This window comes from Salvelinus fontinalis, chromosome 34 (assembly GCF_029448725.1).
Source record: "Salvelinus fontinalis isolate EN_2023a chromosome 34, ASM2944872v1, whole genome shotgun sequence".
Taxonomy (NCBI): domain Eukaryota; kingdom Metazoa; phylum Chordata; class Actinopteri; order Salmoniformes; family Salmonidae; genus Salvelinus; species Salvelinus fontinalis.
The window spans coordinates 28,445,210-28,465,914 of NC_074698.1; the positions used below are offsets into that span (position 1 = coordinate 28,445,210).

At 41.2% G+C, this 20,705-nt stretch overlaps 1 protein-coding gene across 1 annotated transcript in view; it reads left to right on the top strand.

Annotated features, from left to right (window-relative positions):
• LOC129832783 (nuclear GTPase SLIP-GC-like) overlaps positions 1-20,705 on the top strand; it is a 49,734-nt gene that overhangs the window by 17,393 nt on the left and 11,636 nt on the right. The window contains exons 14-22 of the mRNA XM_055896781.1: positions 708-816; positions 2,584-2,711; positions 4,302-4,386; positions 8,965-9,116; positions 9,221-9,297; positions 9,478-9,683; positions 9,901-10,151; positions 11,990-12,109; positions 12,319-12,469. Of these exons, the coding sequence (XP_055752756.1) occupies positions 708-816; positions 2,584-2,711; positions 4,302-4,386; positions 8,965-9,116; positions 9,221-9,297; positions 9,478-9,683; positions 9,901-10,151; positions 11,990-12,109; positions 12,319-12,469 (1,279 nt within the window). The remainder of the gene's footprint in view (positions 1-707; positions 817-2,583; positions 2,712-4,301; positions 4,387-8,964; positions 9,117-9,220; positions 9,298-9,477; positions 9,684-9,900; positions 10,152-11,989; positions 12,110-12,318; positions 12,470-20,705) is intronic.

Here is a 20,705-nt window from a genome sequence, read left to right on the forward strand (position 1 = left end):
TTTTCTTCCTCTCTAGGAAGGACATCTGTATATTTGTAGTGCCTGGGTGTATTGATACACCATCCAAAGCCTAATTAATAACACCATGCTCAAAGGGATAGTCAGCGTCTGTTTTTTGTTAGACCTCTGGATGCTGTTTGCCATTGTGCCCTTAGATTCATTACTGTGTATTGTATCAAAAGGTGGGTTGGACCTCTCTGTATGTAAGAAGAGATCAGCATTCCCTTTTGTTTATTTACAAAGCATTCATGCAGAATATTCCAGCATATCTGATTTCACTCATTAAGGTTAAAACAATAAAATACAGCACAGGAACACAAGATTGGACAGCACTAGATATACCAAAAGTAGTTTCAGAACTAGGAAAAAACTACTTAGATTTTCATGCTCAGCAGAAGTGGAATATACTACAAAATGAGCTCAGGCTTGAACGCCTTGTGCCTTTAAATGTATTTAAAGCATTGTTTGAGGAAATGCTTAAGGAGGAATATACTTGTTTCTGATGTCTGCTTGTGTGCTTGTTGCTAAATGTATTTTTAAAATCTATTTAAACAGGGCACACTTGCGAAAGAGAAAGTTTTTTAAATGTGTTTTCCCTGAATAAATATAGGTAAAGGAAACCACCTAAATGCAATTTTGTAATTTGGGTGAATTATCCATTCAACTTAAATGAGGGGTCTTCTTGATGATGTTTCTCTATCTGAAAGGAAACTGAATTGAAGGCAAAACTAATCTGTGACCTCCGTGAGAAAAAGAAAAAAATCTACTCCACTCTAACCGAGTCAATCAAGGACTCCATGCTTCAATGCTATATAAGTAAGTCTTGAAATGAACATGTATTATCTGAGATAAAGTGTTGTGACCTAGTCATGAAAATGATAATGATATTTGTGAAGTAACACGTTTTCAAACATACTGTACAGTGCATTCGGAAAGTATTCAGACCCCTTCCCTTTTCCACATTTTGTTACATTACAGCCTTATTCTAAAATGGATGAAATAAAAACATGTCCCTCATCAATCTACACACGATAGCCCATGATGATAAATAAAAAACAGAAAAACCTTATTTACATAATTATTCAGACCCTTTGCTACCAGACACGAAATTGAGCTTAGGTTCATCCTGTTTCCGTTGATCATCATAGGAGATGTTTTTACAACTTGATTGGAGTCCACCTGTGGTAAATTCAATTGATTGGACATGATTTGGAAAGGGACTATATATAAAGTCCCATAGATGACATGGCATGTCAGAGCAAAAACCAAGACATGAGGTCGAGGGAATGGTCCGAAGAGCTCAGACAGGATTGTGTCAAGGCACAGATCTGGGAAAGGGTACCAAAAAATGTCTGCAGCATTGATGGTCCTCAAGAACAGTGTCCTTCATTATTCTTAAATTTAAGAAGTTTGGAACCACCAAGACGCTTCCTAGAGCTGGTTGCCCAGCTAAACTGAGCTATCGTGGTAGAAGGGCCTTGGTCAGGGAGGTGACAAAGAACCCACTCTAGTCACTCTACAACTTCTACAACCCACTCTGGTCACTCTACAAGAGCTCCAGAGTTCCTCTGTGGAGATGGGAGAAACTTCCAGAAGGACAACCATCTCTGCAGCACTCCACCAGTCAGGCCTTTATGGTATAGTTGCCAGACGGAAGCCACTCCTCAGTAAAAGGAACATGACAGCCTGCTTGGAGTTTGCCAAAAGGCACCTAAAGGACTCTCAGACCATGAGAAACAAGATTCTTTGGTCTGATGAAACCAAGATTGAACTCTTTGGCTTGATGCCAAAGCATCACGTCTGGAGGAAACCAGGCACCATCCCTACGGTGAAGCACGGTGGTGGCAGCATCATGCTGTGGGGATGTTTTTCAGCGGCAGGGACTGGGAGACTAGTCAGGATTGAGGGAAAGATGTACAGAGAGATCCTTGATGAAAACCTGCTCCAGAACGCTCAGGACATCAGACTGGGGTGAAGGTTCACCTTCCAACAGGACAACGACCCTAAGCACACAGCCAAGACAATGCAGGAGTGGTTTGGGGATACGTCTCTGAATGTCCTTGAGTGGCCCAGCCAGAGCTCGGACTTTAACCCAATCGAACATCTCTGGAGAGACCTGAAAATAGCTGCGCAGCGACGCTCCCAATCCAACCTGACAGAGCTTGAGAGGATCTGCAGAGAAGAATGGGAGAAACTCCCCAAATAGAGGTGTGCCAAGCTTGTAGCGTGTGCCAAGACGCCTCGTGGCTGTAATCGCTGCCAAAGGTGCTTCAACAAATTACTGAGTAAAGGGTCTGAATACTTATGATAATGTGATATTTAAGTTTCTTCATTTTTAATATATTTGCAAAAATACCTAAAATCCTGTTTTTGCTTTGTCATTATGGGGTATTGTGTGTAGATTGATGAGGGGGGAGGGGAAACAATGTCATCCGTTTTAGAATAAGGCTTTATCGTGACAAAATGTGGAAAAAGTCAAGGGGTCTGAATACTTTCTGAATGCATTGTATGTAGAATGTGCAGTGTGAATAGCAGATGAAGTCGTACAATGGTTATGGAAACAATATGATGACTGTGTTTTAGGGGCATCAGAGCAGACAGGAAAAGATTCTCTGAAAAGGATGAAAGATGAGCTACATCATCACATGAAGAATAACAACCCTTTCCAGAAGGCCAAGGAAGATATGCTGGGTGGTTTAATCAACCTAAAGGTTTGACACATTCAGGGCCGGATAGCATATGATAGCAAAATATGTAGAATGGCTGGAAATTTGCATTGAAACTGTTAAATGTTCTCTCAGCTTCATGGCAAAATGTGTAGAATAGCAGGAAATTATCACAAATATATATAATCCACATGGAAAAATGTGATCAACAGCATGACCTGAGCTATAAAACAACACGTTTTCCTCTGTCCCATGGCAACAAGTGTAGATTTGCAGGAAATTAGCTTTAAAACTGCAACATTTTCTCTTAGCCTCATAACAAAGTGTAAAATAGCATTATAAAACTACACACAGTTGAAATGCAGTATGCAGTAAGTTAGCTAGTTAGTTAGTTGCAAGCCCTGGACACATTATACAGTATAGTTAGAAACACGTATTAAAGTGTCACTCCACAATGATACAAGACTACAAAATACAGATTTGTTTTTATCACATTGTGGACCACTCAAATTTCATTTTGAGACACTAAAAACAATCATAGTCAAACGTGGTACAGGCATAATCTACAATGAATTGAATAATCTATACACGTATGCATGAAAAAAGTAAAGTGGATTAAAGGACAATTAGGCACTGAAAAGTAAACGTATTTGTTGGAGGATAGGGTGGCAGACTATGTCTCAGGCATTTACATTATTGTTACCTGATAAAATGTCACATAATGTATTATTTTCATCAAGACTGTTAAAATTTTCATTTTGGTTGGACAGCTGACAAAAAAGATCATCCATAAGGCATGACGTTCAGTTTCAATGGAATGATTGTTGCAGAAAGTATATACACATTAATCTAGGGGAGTGTTTTGTATCGACCAGTCTCAATAGCGAGATGGGCCACTCCATATCTACATTTTTCAAGAGTTTCGATATTGATTGGATAAAACAGTACATACATAGGGTTCTGTCCCAAAAGTGCATTTAAAAAGACAGTAGGTGCGCAGTTTGTTACTTTCAGGTTTGTTTATCAGTCGGTACCACTTTAGTTCAATGCTCTCTAAAATAATTCAAAAGCATTATGGTCATTTCTAGAATACAGTCTGTCTGTATCAGAGTCGTACAGATGGAGTTAAAAAAGGATTTGACATGGTATATAAATATTTTCTTTGCAATAGCAACATTGCAAGCCCTTAATAATATACTTTACATAGATGTTCATTTGGCATGGTGCAAAAATGCATAGCCACTGGTGATGCCATATAGGTTTTCAGCCCATATCACCTTGAATAGCAGCATTTGGCATGTATGTTACCGTTCAAATTAAATTCATTTGGGTAATGTCTGTACATGTAACAACCCTATTGTCATGTTGCTTTCACACAGCAGGTTAGGGGTGCATTTTCAGATGGGTTAAGTTTAGTAATCTTCTTGGGATCTGCATGTTTCCACAGGCCACCATAGCAATTATGATCACACTTGCTGAATTCAAATATTTGCGGCTTGAAAGCAAACCAAAATACCCTCAAGAAGAACCTAGTTTATGAACACCCAGTGCACAGCATTTAGACTTGGTTGTGGTAAAGCACAATCTTCATGTAGTGTGAGAGTGGACTAAATAATAATGTCTGTACTACATTAGGATCACATCATGATGCAGCTGAAGTGTAAACTACAAGAATCAATGGATCTCTCACTGAAGACCCCCAACAGCTCGTTCCTCCCAGGTAAATGAAACGGAACAAACGCTTTACCTATTCTAATATAGTTGAAATCAAGTCAAGTACTTGTCAGAACAAGTCTGGAAACCATGTCCTCTTTATCTTGAGCTGCATTTAGCTCGTGTCATAAGTAAATGTGTATACCCTACTTACATTTCAGATCAGAACCACAATATTTGAAGGAAGAAGCATCATTTGTTTTTTCAGCAAAACTTATTTTGGTGTACAGCTGAGGGGTGGGGCTCGGGAAATGTAACCCATATGTAGCCCAGAGCACTCTCAATGAAAGGATTGACAATCCATGACATCAATTTAATGGTTTTAAAGTAACAGTCCAGTTTTTCCAGATTTCTATGAAACATGACCTGTAATCAATGACAATAGGAGTGAAATATTTTTTACTTAATTTAAAAAAAATGAATATGTTAAAAGCAGCTTTTCTGTGTTGGAATGGGCATATACTGGTCATTAAACATATTCATGTCACGCCCTGTCCTTAGAGAGCCTTTTATTCTCAAATTGGGTTAGGTCGGGGTGTGACTAGGGTGGGCACTCTAGTTTTGTTATTTCTATGTTGGCCTGGTATGGTTCCCAATCAGAGGCAGCTGTCTATCGTTGTCTCTGATTGGGGATCATATTTAGGCAGCCTTTTCCCACTGGGTTTTTGTGGGATCTTGTTTGTTTGTGTGTAGTTGCCAGTGAGCACTGCATTTGACTTCACGTTTCATTTTGTTCTGTATTGTTTTGGTGAGTTTTATTTAATTAAACATGTGGAACTCTTCGCACGCTGCGCCTTGGTCCGTTAATTTTACAAACGATCGTGACAATTCATGCCAATAGGCACCCTGAATGACCTACTTGTCACGGCCGTCGAATGAAGTAGACCAAAGCGCAGCGGGGTGAGCGTACATACTCCTTTTTATTAGGATGCCGCCGTCAAAACAATAAACAATACAAAAACAACCGTGAGCTTAAGGCTATAGTGCCACAAACAAAGACAACTTCCCATGCTGAAAGGAGGGAAAAGGGCTATCTAAGTATGGTTCCCAATCAGAGACCACGATAGACAGCTGTCCCTGATTGAGAACCATACCCGGCCAAAACATAGAAATACAAAATCATAGAAAACAAAAACATAGAATGTCCACCCCAAATCACACCCTGACCAAACCAAATAGAGACATAAAAAGGTTGTCTAAGGTCAGGGCGTGACAGTACCACCCCCAAAAGGTTTGGACTCCTTCCGCAAAACCTGAACTTATAGGGGAGGGTCTGGGTGGGCATCTATCCGCTGTGGCGGCTCAGGTGCGGGACGCAGACCCCGCTCCACCACTGGCTCACCCCATCTTGGTGGCACCTCTGGTGCGGGGACCCTCGTCGCCGACCCCGGACTGGGGACCCTCGTTGCGGGTCCCGGACTGGGCACCCTCGCTGCGGGTCCCGGACTGGGCACCCTCGCTGCGGGCCCCGGACTGGGCAGCCTCGCTGCGGGCCCCGGACTGGGCAGCCTCGCTGCGGGCCCCGGACTGGGCAGCCTCGTTGCGGGCCCCGGACTGGGCAGCCTCGTTGCGGGCCCCGGACTGGGCAGCCTCGTTGCGGGCCCCGGACTGGGCAGCCTCGTTGCGGGCCCCGGACTGGGCAGCCTCGTTGCGGGCCCCGGACTGGGCAGCCTCGTTGCGGGCCCCGGACTGGGCAGCCTCGTTGCGGGCCCCGGACTGGAGACTGTCGCTGGAGGCTCCGGACTGGAGACTGTCGCTGGAGGCTCCGGACTGGAGGCCGTCGCTGGAAACTCCGGACTAGAGACCATAGTTGGAGGCTTCGTGCCATGACTCCTCAATGGAGGCTTCTTGCCATGATTCATCATTGGAGGCTTCGTGCCATGGATGATCACTGGAGGCTTTGTGCCATGGATCATCACTGGAGTGAGGAGACGTATGGGCAGTCTGGTACGTGGATCTACCACAGGGCTCACCAGGCTGGGGAGACATACAGGAGGCCTGGTTCTGGCAGCAGGCACAGGACTCACCAGGCTGGGGAGACATACAGGAGGTTTTGTCCTTGGCAGAGGCACCGGATACACTGGGCCGTGGAGGCGCACTGGAGGTCTCGAGCTTAGCGCCTGCACAACCCGTCCTGGCTGGGTGGTTATCTTTGCCCTGCAAATCTGTGCCCATTGCCTGAAAAATATGAACTTAGTTTGGCCACTTTTCAGCATATTACAAATCTTCGATGTACTTGTTACTGTGTATACAAGAACCAGAGCGCATGACTTGAAAACCCCCCACAATTTAAATGAAACCCCCCCCACACAAACCCCCCTAAAATGGTTTCCTCTCTGTTTAGCTTTTGCACTACAGTTAGGCTAGGCAGTATGCTTGTATTTGGGGTGATGATCTGCGAGGTGATAACATTTGACCTGCTTTGTGATTTGTCAAAAATTGTAAACGACTTATCAAGTCCATGGGGGGTAGAAATGGGGGAAGGTATCATGGGGGATATGATGCAGGAAATATTACTATGATGGGGGATTTATCAATCAATGAGAGGCAACACAGGAGAAGTTTATAAGATAAATACAAATAAAAGCCCTGGAAAGGGGGGTCTGGCAACCCATAGTTACAATCTGATGCCGCATTCAAAACAACTGGGAACTTGGAAATCTTTGAGTTCCGACTTCAGTGCGTTCAAGACAACTGGGAACTCTGAAAAAAACTAGCTCCGACTCTGAAAAATAGTTTTGAATGGTCATCCAACTCCGATTTCGAACTAGGGCCTCTTTCTAGAGCTCTGACTGTCCTACCTGAAGATCACTGACGTCATGATTTGACCTTGTATTTTTCAGAGTTCCCAGTTGTCTTGAAGCACCATAACTCAGTCAAATGAACTGTCCCTTAACCTTGTTTTGTTATAACATCTTTGGTCTGACGGACATTTACGTGACAACCAGAACGCAATGTATGATGTCAACAAACATGAAGCCACACATAGCTGGCAAATAGCTTAGCCTTAGCATGATCAGTACAACCTTCAAAAAAGTATTAAATTGTCAATTAAAATCTATGCAAGAATCTAAATGCATTATTTGTTAATACATGTTCCATGCATACCGTATGCTACCGTAGAAACGAAAACACAATATGAAGAAAATGAGGCACTTACTTTGATAGGAACGCACACATCTGTAAGGATAACAACAATGTAAGGAAAATAACAATGAAGACAATGCGGGCGCCAGACCAAAAAAATGTGCTGGGGGGAAAAGTTTGTGCAAGGCCTGTTCTGACTAGAGATGCACAAATGTACTTGATCTCCGGAAACACTGGGGAAGTGCTTGGGTTCTCATCGAAGAGAGAAGTTTGTAAGGTTCAGTAAAGCCTCAAACATAAATTGTCCGCCACAGTGAAATGGGCTACTTCTACGTGAATTAATAAGGAGGCGGAACACACAAACTGTTGTTAGAAAAGAAAACTTTATAGAAAATAATTTGAAATGTACAAGTTGAAAGATAGCCAATAGATAATTAGCAGGCAGCGTGCCTTGGTTTGAGGGCAGCACAGGTTAACTGTCCTGTTGCATAACAATCACATGTTGGAACAGTGGGTGCATTCTGACATCACATGCATTTAAAAAAACTCACGCTGGGGCAACCATTAGAGATATTTGGAACTCACACGTGAAAAGGTAAAATAATATGTAAAAGATTTCTTTAAACAGCCACTACAAACATCAGCTAACTTTAGCCACCACAAGCTAACAATCAATAGAAGTGATGGAGCCATTTGAACATATTTTGTTGTCTTAAATGGCCATAACACCTTTAAGTAACATCAAACCATCACAGCACAGTTGAACAATATATGGCACATAGAAATCCAATATGGATGGTGTTAAGAGATAGATGGGAGGGGTTGAGTGGAGCTGAAGGGTGGGACTAATAACAACAGGATAATACATGTGAAATATACTGTGTCTGTAAAATGTATATAGGTTCAGAACTTTTGTGAAATAGCACAGTTAAATGTATATGGCAAATAGAAATCAAACTGGATGGACATCAGAAATAGATGGGAGAGGTGGAGGTTTGATATAACTATTGTAAAATAGATTGTGTCCGTGAAATGTATATAATATGTATAAGCTGGAAGTAGAAGACTTAGTGTTGTTTATTAGTTTACTCCAATTAGGGGAGAGGTGGTAGGGTTAGGGGAAATAATAAAGGAAAATCTATGTTAAAAAGACGTGTGTGTGTGTGTGTATATATATATATATGTATATGTGTATATGTGTATATGTGTATATGTGTATATATATATATATATATATGTATATGTATATGTATATGTATATGTATATGTATGTGTATGTGTATGTGTATGTGTCTGTGTATGTGTATGTGTATATGTGTGTGCAAAAAAAAAATATATATATATATATATATATATATATATATATATATATAACCAAATACAGAGTTGATTTTTAGTTAAATTCAGGTGATTTGGCCACTATCTAACGTCAAGTTCTAAAATCCTGAACTTCCCCCTTAAAAGATGATGCTTGTCCTGAATCCTTTCTCTTATGCAGATGATGTCACTGTGGAGTATAACAAGATAAAGATGTACTATGAGAAACTGATGGGTTGCTCTAGTACAGTACAATTCACTCCAAGACTGGATTTGCACATAAAAACTACTACATTTGAATCACAGTCTGGGAATAGAAGGAAGCGCGTGCAGGTATGTTTGTGGGGAGTTGATTAACCACATCTCATCCACAATTCAGTCTGAGAGTATTTGATCCCATGTGCTAGAGTTGCCTGGTCTTCCTTTTTCTGTTACAGGTGTCAACAGGTGTAACAATGTTAAATCCTGAGATTGTCAAAGATCTTACAACACATAACCACAATCCTACTTATAGGTAACTATTGATCACTGAAACGTCCACTGCTTTATCATGGCCTTTTCCTATGGTCATGTTTACCACTAATCAGTTCCACACAGAATCTACAAAGACATTATTAAGTCAGGAGTGCTTGACTCTTTTGATATATAAAATGAGTTTACATATGTCACCTCTGCCCTTCGTCTGCATTCGCAGGCTCCAATGCCCCAAGGCAGGTCTTTTCCAGTGCAGTTCCACTGGACTGGTGTTTCTGATGGAAGGGAAGGGAGATGTGGTTTACAAGGTGACTCAATGGGACAGCAGACTCCTGGGCTCCAGGATACCAGCAGGACCCCTATTCAGCATTGACTGTCCTGAGCAGTCTGTCCGCCAACTGCATCTCCCACACTGCATGTGTGATGGTAAGTGATGCCTCACTGTATGTGTGATGGTAAGTGATGCATCACTGTATGTGTGATGGTAAGTGATGCATCATTTCTAATAATACAATAATAAAATGGGTATGACATGACACTACCACTGAATAATACATTCAATAATAATACATACTTTGGATGAGACTTACAGTCAATTAAAGCATTATTTACAGTCAATGAAAGCATTGTTCTTATTCTGCAGAGAAGGATGACAATTTGTCCGTGGCCCATGTTACTGATGGCAACATGGAGATTGTTCAGTCACTCAAGACGACTGCTACACACGTGATTGTAAACATCACACACCTCTCCCTCTTTGGCCTCGTCAGGGATGTGTTCTCCTTCCTCCCGGTCCGAAGCCAGGTGCTGCTGTTCCTCCGACCACAAGGGAACAGACACCAGAAGCGCAAACTGAGTGTTATGTTGTTGCCCAATAATGTGCCACTTTGTGAGGTAATATTTACAGTATCAATGAATTCATTCTGCACACTGCAAGAGCTGTTTTGTAGACTGAAAGAGTCAAGCTGCAGGGCCTTCAGAAAGTACTCACACACCTTTTATACTTTCTGTTGTTACAGCCTAAATGGAAAATGTATTAAATGTAGATTTAGTGTCACTGGCCTACACACAATACCCCATAATGTCAAAGTAGAATGATGTATTATTATTAGTTATTGTTTTTACAAATGAATTATCAACGAAAAGCTGAGATGTCTTGAGTCAGTAAGTATTCAAGCCCTTTGTTATGGTAAGCCTAAATAAGTTCAGGAGTAAAGATATGCTAAACAAGTCACATAATAAGTTGCATAAACTCGCTCTGTGTTAAACATGATTTTGAATGACTACATTATCTCTGTACCCCACACGCATATAATTATCTGTAATTAATTGTCATCGGCAAGAACTAGGAAGAAACGGAATAGAGCGAAGCACAGGCAAAATCCTACAGGAAAACCAGGTTCAGTCTGCTTTCCAACAGACACTGGGAGACAAATGGACTTTTCAGCAGGACAATAATCTAAAACACAAAGCCAAATATACACTGGTTGCTTACCAAGACAACATTGAATGTTCCTCAGTTGCCTAGTTACAGATTTGACTTAAATCAGCTTAAATCTATGGCAAGACTTGAAAATGACTGTCTAGCAATAATCAACAACCATGTTGACAGAGATGGAATAATGTATTTAAGAATAAGGCGTCACTGCAGTACCTGGTTGGAATCCAGGCTGCATCACGTTGGGAGTCCCATAGGGCGGCGCACAATTGGCCCAGCGTCGTCCGTGTTTGGTCAGGGTAGTGTGGTGGTGTATTTCTTTAATATCAAATGAGGAGAGACAAACTCATCACACAAGTCAGAGTTATACTTAAACTAAATATTCAATAATAAGAGCTTTGCAATAGCAATGACTTTTAAAATAGCAATGACTTTCAACGATTCACCATTTCTAATGAACCGTTGAGAGTGTCAAGACAAAAGTACAAAGGTCTTTTATAGCCAAGCTACACCCCTTTCAACCTACATGACGAACAACAAATACATAGAATGTGTCACAAGGTTAAGACTCCAAACTGGAACCATCTCTCCCTGGTATGGTATATAGCAGAAACATTAACTCATGTTCTCTGGAATGCTCTTTAGGTTTTAACACCCAAAGACATTGTAAATCTCCTCTGTCAGTGTTATCTCATAGAGGCCCATCCTCAGTAGAACACACACACAATAGTTAACAGAATACTCTATTCTGTAGAATAAAACAACCATTATAATGCAATACAAGCATTATAACACAATCTTGCAATTTCCATGACAGTAGGCCGTCATTGTAAATAAGAATTTGTTCTTAACTGACCTGCTTAGTTAAATATTAAAATAATAATGTGCAAATATTGTACAATCCAGGTGTGCAAAGCTCTTAGAAACTTACCCAGAAAGACTCAGAGCTGTAATCACAGCCAAAGGTGATTCTAACATGTTAATACTTATGTAAATACTTATGTACTTATGTAAATTTGATATTTAATTTAATATTTAAATATTAAATATTAATTTAATTTTCAATACATTTGCAAAGATTTCTAAAAACATGTTTTTACTTTTTCATTGTCGGGTATTGTGTGTAGTTGGGTGAGAAAAGGAAAATAATTTGTAATTCAAGCTTTAACACAATGAAATGTGGAATAAATCAAAGGGTATGAATACTTTTTGAAGGCACTGTAGCCATTACTTGATTTCTGTTAGTGTGAAGGTTTCAGTTTACCGTGAAGTAATGCACCTTTATTCTTTGAAGGTGGAACATCAACAGAAGGGGAGTACTTTCATTAAAACCAGCTCCAACTGCACATTGACTCCTAGAGGAAAATATGGTCTCTGCTGTGAGCGGGTGGCAAATTCTACCATACAGCCAAAAGTAAGCATGGCCATCACATACAACCATACTTTCCTATATAATTATTCCTTTGTAATGTGCTATTGCTGGTTTGATGTGTGGTTTCTATGTGCATGTGCCTGACACCATGAAGTTCCCACAGGAAAAAACATGTGCTATATGGCCCCTCAATTCTAGCTCTCTGTTACTGTCTATATTTGGCTAATAATCTTTTTAATGTTGTGTTTCAGAGTGGGCAGTTTGACTATGACTATAGCCCAAACTTCCACCCCACATTTCAGGTGTTTTTAGACTGCATGTCGGGTGCAGAGAACATCAGACTGAGTCTTTTAGACAGAGGAAGTAACGACCAAAGAGTATGGGAGTATCTAGTTCCAACAGGTTAGATCAAATGCCAGTTTGTTATGAACCTGTACACCCCTCACCCCCTACTTATTTAAACTGTATTCAACACACTGTACACCCCTCACCCCCTACTTATTTAAACTGTATTCAACACACTGTACACCAATCACCCCTACTTATTTAAACTGTATTCAACACACTGTACACACCTCACGCCCTACTTATTTAAACTGTATTCAACACACTGTACACCCCTCACCCCCTACTTATTTAAACTGTATAAAACACACTGTACACCCCTCACCCCCTACTTATTTAAACTGTATTCAACACACTGTACACCCCTCACTTCCTACTTATTGAAACTGTATTCAACACACTGTACACCCCTCACCCCCTACTTATTTAAACTGTACTCAACACACTGTACACCCCTCACCCCTACTTATTTAAACTGTACTCAACACACTGTACACCCCTCACCCCCTACTTATTTAAACGGTATTCAACACTGTACACCCCTCACCTCCTACTTATTTAAACTGTATTCAACACACTGTACACCCCTCACCTCCTACTTATTTAAACTGTATTCAACACACTGTACACCCCTCACCCCCTACTTCTTTAAACTGTATTCAACACACTGTACACCCCTCACCCCCTACTTATTTAAACTGTATTCAACACACTGTACACCCCTCACCCCCTACTTATTTAAACTGTATTCAACACACTGTACACCCCTCACCCCCTACTTATTTAAACTGTATTCAACACACTGTACACCCCTCACCCCCTACTTATTTAAACTGTATTCAACACACTGTACACCCCTCACCCCCTACTTATTTAAACTGTATTCAACACACTGTACACCCCTCACCCCCTACTTATTTAAACTGTATTCAACACACTGTACACCCCTCACTTCCTACTTATTGAAACTGTATTCAACACACTGTACACCCCTCACCCCTACTTATTTAAACTGTATTCAACACACTGTACACCCCTCACCCCTACTTATTTAAACTGTATTCAACACACTGTACACCCCTCACTTCCTACTTATTGAAACTGTATTCAACACACTGTACACCCCTCACCCCCTACTTATTTAAACTGTATTCAACACACTGTACACCCCTCACCCCCTACTTATTTAAACTGTATTCAACACACTGTACACCCCTCACCCCTACTTATTTAAACTGTACTCAACAAACTGTACACCCCTCACCCCCTACTTATTTAAACTGTATTCAACACACTGTACACCCCTCACCCCCTACTTATTTAAACTGTATTCAACACACTGTACACCCCTCACCCCCTACTTATTTAAACTGTATTCAACACACTGTACACCCCTTCACCCCCTACTTATTTAAACTGTATTCAACACACTGTACACCCCTTCACCCCCTACTTATTTAAACTGTACTCAACACACTGTACACCCCTCACCCCCTACTTATTTAAACTGTATTCAACACACTGTACACCCCTCACCCCCTACTTATTTAAACTGTATTCAACACACTGTACACCCCTTCACCCCCTACTTACTTAAACTGTACTCAACACACTGTACACCCCTTCACCCCCTACTTATTTAAACTGTATTCAACACACTGTACACCCCTCACCCCTACTTATTTAAACTGTACTCAACACACTGTACACCCCTCACCCCCTACTTATTTAAACTGTATTCAACACACTGTACACCCCTCACCCCTACTTATTTAAACTGTACTCAACACACTGTACACCCCTCACCCCTACTTATTTAAACTGTACTCAACACACTGTACACCCCTCACCCCCTACTTATTTAAACTGTACTCAACACACTGTACACCCCTCACCACCTACTTATTTAAACTATATTCAACACACTGACCACCCCCTACTTATTTAAACTGTATTCAACACACTGTACACCCCTACCCCCTACTTATTTAAACTATATTCAACACACTTTACACCCCTCACCCCCTACTTCTTTAAACTGTATTCAACACACTGTACACCCCTTGACCCCCTACTTATTTAAACTGTATTCAACACACTGTACACCCCTTTACCCCCTACTTCTTTAAACTGTATTCAACACACTGTACACCCCTCACCCCCTACTTCTTTTGACTGTATTCAACACACTGTACACCCCTCACCCCCTACTTCTTTTGACTGTATTCAACACACTGTACACCCCTCACCCCCTACTTCTTTTGACTGTATTCAACACACTGTACACCCCTCACCCCCTACTTATTTAAACTGTATTCAACACACTGTACACCCCTCACCCCCTACTTATTTAAACTGTATTCAACACACTGTACACCCCTCACTTCCTACTTATTGAAACTGTATTCAACACACTGTACACCCCTCACCCCCTACTTATTTAAACTGTATTCAACACACTGTACACCCCTCACCCCTACTTATTTAAACTGTACTCAACACACTGTACACCCCTCACCCCCTACTTATTTAAACTGTATTCAACACACTGTACACCCCTCACCCCCTACTTATTTAAACTGTATTCAACACACTGTACACCCCTCACCCCCTACTTATTTAAACTGTATTCAACACACTGTACACCCCTTCACCCCCTACTTATTTAAACTGTATTCAACACACTGTACACCCCTTCACCCCCTACTTATTTAAACTGTATTCAACACACTGTACACCCCTTCACCCCCTACGTATTTAAACTGTACTCAACACACTGTACACCCCTCACCCCCTACTTATTTAAACTGTATTCAACACACTGTACACCCCTCACCCCCTACTTATTTAAACTGTATTCAACACACTGTACACCCCTTCACCCCCTACTTATTTAAACTGTACTCAACACACTGTACACCCCTTCACCCCCTACTTATTTAAACTGTATTCAACACACTGTACACCCCTCACCCCTACTTATTTAAACTGTACTCAACAAACTGCACACCCCTCACCCCCTACTTATTTAAACTGTATTCAACACACTGTACACCCCTCACCCCTACTTATTTAAACTGTACTCAACACACTGTACACCCCTCACCCCTACTTATTTCAACTGTACTCAACACACTGTACACCCCTCACCCCCTACTTATTTAAACTGTACTCAACACACTGTACACCCCTTTACCCCCTACTTATTTAAACTGTATTCAACACACTGTACACCCCTTTACCCCCTACTTCTTTAAACTGTATTCAACACACTGTACACCCCTCACCCCCTACTTCTTTTGACTGTATTCAACACACTGTACACCCCTCACCCCCTACTTCTTTAAACTGTATTCAACACACTGTACACCCCTCACCCCCTACTTCTTTTGACTGTATTCAACACACTGTACACCCCTCACCCCCTACTTATTTAAACTGTATTCAACACACTGTACACCCCTCACCCCCTACTTATTTAAACGGTATTCAACACACTGTACACCCCTCACCCCTACTTATTTAAACTATATTCAACACACTGTACACCCCTCACCCCCTACTTATTTAAACTGTATTCAACACACTGTACTCCCCTCACCCCCTACATATTTAAACGATATTCAACACACTGCACACCCCTCACCCCCTACTTATTTAAACTGTATTCAACACACTGTACACCCCTCACCCCCTACTTATTTAAACTGTATTCAACACACTGTACACCCCTCACCCCCTACTTATTTAAACTGTATAGAACATACTACACCCCTCACCCCCTACTTGTTTAAACTGTATACAACATACTACACCCCTCACCCCCTACTTATTTAAACTGTATTCAACACGCTGTACACCCCCTACTTATTTAGACTGTATTCAACACACTGTACACCCCTCACCCCCTACTTATTTAAACTGTATACAACATACTACACCCCTCACCCCTACTTATTTAAACTGTATTCAACACACTGTACACCCCTACCCGCTACTTATTTAAACTGTATACAACATACTACACCCCTCACCCCTACTTATTTAAACTGTATACAACATACTACACCCCTCACCCCCTACTTATTTAAACTGTATTCAACACGCTGTACACCCCCTACTTATTTAGACTGTATTCAACACACTGTACACCCCTCACCCCCTACTTATTTAAACTGTATACAACATACTACACCCCTCACCCCTACTTATTTAAACTGTATTCAACACACTGTACACCCCTCACCCCCTACTTATTTAAACTGTATTCAACACGCTGTACACCCCCTACTTATTTAGACTGTATTCAACACACTGTACACCCCTCACCCCCTACTTATTTAAACTGTATACAACATACTACACCCCTCACCCCTACTTATTTAAACTGTATTCAACACACTGTACACCCCTCACCCCCTAGTTATTTAAACTGTATTCAACACACTGTACACCCCTCACCCCCTACTTATTTAAACTGTATTCAACACCCCTCACCCCTTACTTATTTAAACTGTATTCAACACACTGTACACCCCTCACCCCCTACTTGTTTAAACTGTATTCAACACACTGTACACCCCTCACCCCCTACTTGTTTAAACTGTATTCAACACACTGTACACCCCTCACCCCCTACTTATTTAAACTGTATTCAACACACTGTACACCCCTCACCCCCTACATATTTAAACGATATGCAACACACTGTACACCCCTCATCCCCTACTTATTTAAACTGTATTCAACACACTGTACACCCCTCACCCCCTACTTATTTAAACTGTATTCAACACACTGTACACCCCTCACCCCCTACTTATTTAAACTGTATAGAACATACTACACCCCTCACCCCCTACTTGTTTAAACTGTATACAACATACTACACCCCTCACCCCCTACTTATTTAAACTGTATTCAACACGCTGTACACCCCCTACTTATTTAGACTGTATTCAACACACTGTACACCCCTCACCCCCTACTTATTTAAACTGTATACAACATACTACACCCCTCACCCCTACTTATTTAAACTGTATTCAACACACTGTACACCCCTACCCGCTACTTATTTAAACTGTATACAACATACTACACCCCTCACCCCTACTTATTTAAACTGTATACAACATACTACACCCCTCACCCCCTACTTATTTAAACTGTATTCAACACGCTGTACACCCCCTACTTATTTAGACTGTATTCAACACACTGTACACCCCTCACCCCCTACTTATTTAAACTGTATTCAACACACTGTACACCCCTCACCCCCTACTTATTTAAACTGTATAGAACATACTACACCCCTCACCCCCTACTTGTTTAAACTGTATACAACATACTACACCCCTCACCCCCTACTTATTTAAACTGTATTCAACACGCTGTACACCCCCTACTTATTTAAACTGTATTCAACACACTGTACACCCCCTACTTATTTAAACTGTATTCAACACACTGTACACCCGCTACTTATTTAAACTGTATTCAACACACTGTACACCCCTCACCCCCTACTTATTTAAACTGTATTCAACACACTGTACACCCCTCACCCCCTACTTGTTTAAACTGTATTCAACACACTGTACACCCCTCACCCCCTACTTATTTAAACTGTATTCAACACACTGTACACCCTTCACCCCCTACATATTTAAACTATATGCAACACACTGTACACCCCTCATCCCCTACTTATTTAAACTGTATTCAACACACTGTACACCCCTCACCCCCTACTTCTTTAAACTGTATTCAACAGACTTAACACCTCACCTCTCAACCCCTACTTCTTTAAACTGTATTCAACACACTGTACTCCCCTCACCCCCTACTTATTTAAACTGTATTCAACACACTGTACACCCCTCACCCCCTACTTATTTAAACTGTATTCAACACACTGTACACCCCTCACCCCCTACTTATTTAAACTGTATTCAACACACTGTACACCCCTCACCCCCTACTTATTTAAACTGTATTCAACACACTGTACACCCCTCACCCCCTACTTATTTAAACTGTATTCAACACACTGTACACCCCTCACCCCCTACTTATTTAAACTGTATTCAACACACTGTACACCCCTCACCCCCTACTTATTTAAACTGTATTCAACACACTGTACACCCCTCACCCCCTACTTATTTAAACTGTATTCAACACACTGTACACCCCTCACCCCCTACTAATTTAAACTGTATTCAACACACTGTACACCCCCTACTTATTTAAACTGTATTCAACACACTGTACACCCCTCACCCCCTACTTATTTAAACTGTATTCAACACACTGTACACCCCTCACACCCTACTTATTTAAACTGTATTCAACACACTGCACACCCCTCACCCCCTACTTATTTAAACTGTATTCAACACACTGTACACCCCCTACTTCTTTAGACTGTATTCAACACACTGTACACCCCTCACCCCCTACTTCTTTAAACTGTATTCAACACACTGTACACCCCTCACCCCCTACTTATTTAAACTGTATTCAACACACTGTACACCCCTCACCCCCTACTTATTTAAACTGTATTCAACACACTGTACACCCCTCCCCCCCTACTTATTTAAACTGTATTCAACACACTGTACACCCCTCACCCCCTACTTATTTAAACTGTATTCAACACACTGTACACCCCCTACTTCTTTAGACTGTATTCAACACACTGTACACCCCTCACATCATACTTATTTAGACTGTATTCAACACACTGTACACCCCTCATCCCCCTACTTATTTAAATGGTATTCAACACACTGTACACCCTTCACCCCCTACATATTTAAACTGTATTCAACACACTGTACACCCCTCACCCCCTACTTATTTAAACTGTATTCAACACACTGTACACCCCCTACTTCTTTAGACTGTATTCAACACACTGTACACCCCTCACATCATACTTATTTAGACTGTATTCAACACACTGTACACCCCTCACCCCCTACTTATTTAAACTGTATTCAACACACTGTACACCCCCTACTTCTTTAGACTGTATTCAACACACTGTACACCCCTCACATCATACTTATTTAGACTGTATTCAACACACTGTACACCCCTCACTCCCTACTTATTTAAATGGTATTCAACACACTGTACACCCTTCACCCCCTACATATTTAAACTGTATTTAACACACTGTACACCCCTCACCCCCTACTTATTTAAACTGTATTCAACACACTGTACACCCCTCACCCCCTACTTATTTAAACTGTATTCAACACACTGTACACCCCTCACCCCTACTTATTTAAACTGTATTCAACACACTGTACACCCCTCACCCCCTACTTCTTTAGACTGTATTCAACACACTGTACACCCCTCACATCCTACTTATTTAGACTGTATTCAACACACTGTACACCCCTCACCCCCTACTTGTTTAAACTGTATTCAACACACTGTACACCCCTCACCCCCTACTTATTTAAACTGTATTCAACACACTGTACACCCCTCACCCCCTACATATTTAAACTGTATTAAACACACTGTACACCCCTCACCCCCTACTTATTTAAACTGTATTCAACACACTGTACACCCCCTACTTATTTAAACTGTATTCAACACACTGTACACCCCTCACCCCCTACTTATTTAAACTGTATTCAACACACTGTACACCCCTCACCCCTACTTATTTCAACTGTATTCAACACACTGTACACCCTTCACCCCCTACATATTTAAACTGTATTCAACACACTGTACACCCCCTACTTATTTAAACTGTATTCAACACACTGTACACCCCTCACCCCTACTTATTTAAACTGTACTCAACACACTGTACACCCCTCACCCCCTACTTATTTAAACTGTATTCAACACACTGTACACCCCTCACCCCCTACTTATTTAAACTGTATAGAACATACTACACCCCTCACCCCCTACTTGTTTAGACTGTATACAACATACTACACCCCTCACCCCCTACTTATTTAAACTGTATTCAACACGCTGTACACCCCCTACTTATTTAGACTGTATTCAACACACTGTACACCCCTCACCCCCTACTTATTTAAACTGTATACAACATACTACACCCCTCACCCCTACTTATTTAAACTGTATTCAACACACTGTACACCCCTCACCCCCTACTTATTTAAACTGTATAGAACATACTACACCCCTCACCCCCTACTTGTTTAAACTGTATAGAACATACTACACCCCTCACCCCCTACTTGTTTAAACTGTATACAACATACTACACCCCTCA